This window comes from Hipposideros armiger, unplaced genomic scaffold (assembly GCF_001890085.2).
Source record: "Hipposideros armiger isolate ML-2016 unplaced genomic scaffold, ASM189008v1 scaffold_389, whole genome shotgun sequence".
In the NCBI taxonomy this organism is placed as follows: Eukaryota; Metazoa; Chordata; class Mammalia; order Chiroptera; family Hipposideridae; genus Hipposideros; species Hipposideros armiger.
In genome coordinates this window covers 369,661-371,866 of record NW_017731739.1, presented here as the reverse complement: position 1 = coordinate 371,866, position 2,206 = coordinate 369,661, and the positions used below count along the sequence as shown (strand labels likewise).

General features: G+C 57.7%; 1 protein-coding gene across 1 annotated transcript in view; it reads left to right on the top strand.

The window, feature by feature from the left end:
• MOCS1 (molybdenum cofactor synthesis 1) overlaps nucleotides 1–2,206 on the top strand; it is a 26,469-nt gene that overhangs the window by 17,284 nt on the left and 6,979 nt on the right. The window contains exons 5-7 of the mRNA XM_019663383.1: nucleotides 883–944; nucleotides 1,257–1,368; nucleotides 1,749–1,971. Of these exons, the coding sequence (XP_019518928.1) occupies nucleotides 883–944; nucleotides 1,257–1,368; nucleotides 1,749–1,971 (397 nt within the window). The remainder of the gene's footprint in view (nucleotides 1–882; nucleotides 945–1,256; nucleotides 1,369–1,748; nucleotides 1,972–2,206) is intronic.

Here is a 2,206-nt window from a genome sequence, read left to right as displayed (position 1 = left end):
CCCCAGGCCACTCTCCCTCAGGGTGACCTCCCAGCTGGGAATCACCCTTCACCAGGCTGGGGGTTGGGGGCTGGGGCGGGATCTGCATGCAGTAGGCACTCAAATGTTTGGATGCAGGAATGAGCGGAGAGTGAGCTGGGAATGAGAGGAAGCCAGCCTGGGGCTAAGCACAGAGACAGGTGAGAGCCGCACCATAGGAGTGGCTCGCCAGCCCTGGCACAGCTGCTGCATGAAGCAAGGTGCTTGGTGAGCATATGAATATGCGGAGTGAATTAACCCATGGGCTATTAGGGAGAAAGCCTCAGCAGGGAGTTGGGAAGCCTGCATTCTCAGAGATGCCGTGGGAGGCCATCAGCAGGGCACTGCCTCTCTTGGGGCCTCAGTTTCCTCCTCTAGACTGTGGGAGGGCTCACCTAGATCAGGGTTGCGTGCTACGGCCTGGGGGCCGAATCTGGCGCCTCCCTCCCTGGTAACGGGATGAGCCAAGGGTGGATTTTGCAGGTAATATTTGCAATCAATTTAATGATAGGGAATGCTCGTTAACTATGCCAATCAAGCAAAATATCCCTGTAAAAAAGAATTCAGTTCTTCCATTCCATATGTAGACCTGTAGTACCAAAAAAAAAGTATACTCATTTATTATCCTATTCTGAATTTAGTCAATAAAATCTCTATGGCATACACCTACATAATATCCTTAAGTTTGCCTCTTGGCCTGTAAAGCCCACAGCATTTACTGCCTGGCCGTTTATGGAAACTGTGAGCCTGTCGCAGACTCAGTGGTCTCTGAGGCTCCTTACAGCTCTGGCTTGCTTCCCTGTGGGTGGGAGGGGGCCTGGGGGCGGGAGGAAGCGCCTAGACTGTTTCTCTTCCTCACCGCAGGCTTCCACAAGGTCATGGAGGGCATCCACAAGGCCATCGAGCTGGGCTACAGCCCTGTGAAGGTGAGGACGTGCCACTGCTACTGGCCTTCCTGCCCCCTGCACCCCGGCCCCATGGCCGCTCCCAGCCCCAGCCAGTGCAGCTGCAGGGTCCCCCACATCCTTAACTACTACATCCAGCCCTGCCCCTCACCCCGCAAGGGAGGGGAGAAAATCAGTGACCCATGGGATCCCCCAACCTAAGAACTGTGGGGTAAAGGCAAGGATTGGGACCCCCCCAGTGGAGAGCCTAGGCAAGTGCCAGAACCCCAAAAGTCACCTCTGCAAAAGCAAGCGTGGGGGACAGCCTTCGTGGTCCCTTTGTCCCCTGAGCAGGTGAACTGTGTGGTGATGCGAGGCCTGAACGAGGACGAGCTCCTGGACTTCGTGGCCTTGACGGAGGGGCTGCCCCTGGACGTGCGCTTCATAGAGTACATGCCCTTTGATGGTGAGTGACAGGGAGTGGCGTGGGGGAGGGGGGCGGGGGCTGGGCCTGTCAGCAGAGCACCTGATGCTGGACAGAGTTGAGTGGGGCGGCGAGGTGTGGCTCAGCCTGTGGGCCCTGCTGCCCTCAGACCCTGCCATGTGCGTAGGAGTTTCTCCAGAGGTGGTGGGGAGGGGCCCCGACAGGCGCCAGGGTTAGGGCTGCGAGGGGGCGTCGGGGGCTTCTCTGTGCTGAGAGTGGGGGTGGTTTGATCCACCGGTTTTAGGCAGGGCCTCCTGACCTCCCGTCCAAGGGAACTGACTCCTGGGCTATGTGGGAGGATGGACCTGAGGCCGCTGGGCCCCTACAACGCTGTGACTCAGTAGCATTCAACCCCAAAGCAGGGAACAAGTGGAACTTCAAGAAGATGGTCAGCTATAAGGAGATGCTGGACACCCTGCGGCAGCGCTGGCCGGAGCTGGAGACGCTGTCCGGGGAGGAATCTACCACAGCCAAGGTTTGGGGGGGCAACAGCTGGGCTGCGTGGGGAGGAAGGTCCCGCCCTCACCCTAGGACAGGTGAGCTGGCAGGGGCTGCCCTGAGGTTGGAGCGCAGCGACGCAGGGCAGTAGCACTGAGGCAAGAGACATTTCAGGGCCATCACAACAGCCTCCTTTTTCATGGGTAAAGACTTAGGCTGGGTATGGGATAGGGGTGAAGTAACTTGTCACAGGACACACTCCAGCGCAGCGGTTCTCAACCTGTGGGTCGTGACCCCTTTGGGGGTCGAACGACCCTTTCACAGGGGTCGCCTAAGACCATCGGAAAACAAAAAGATATTTACATTACAATTCATAACAGTA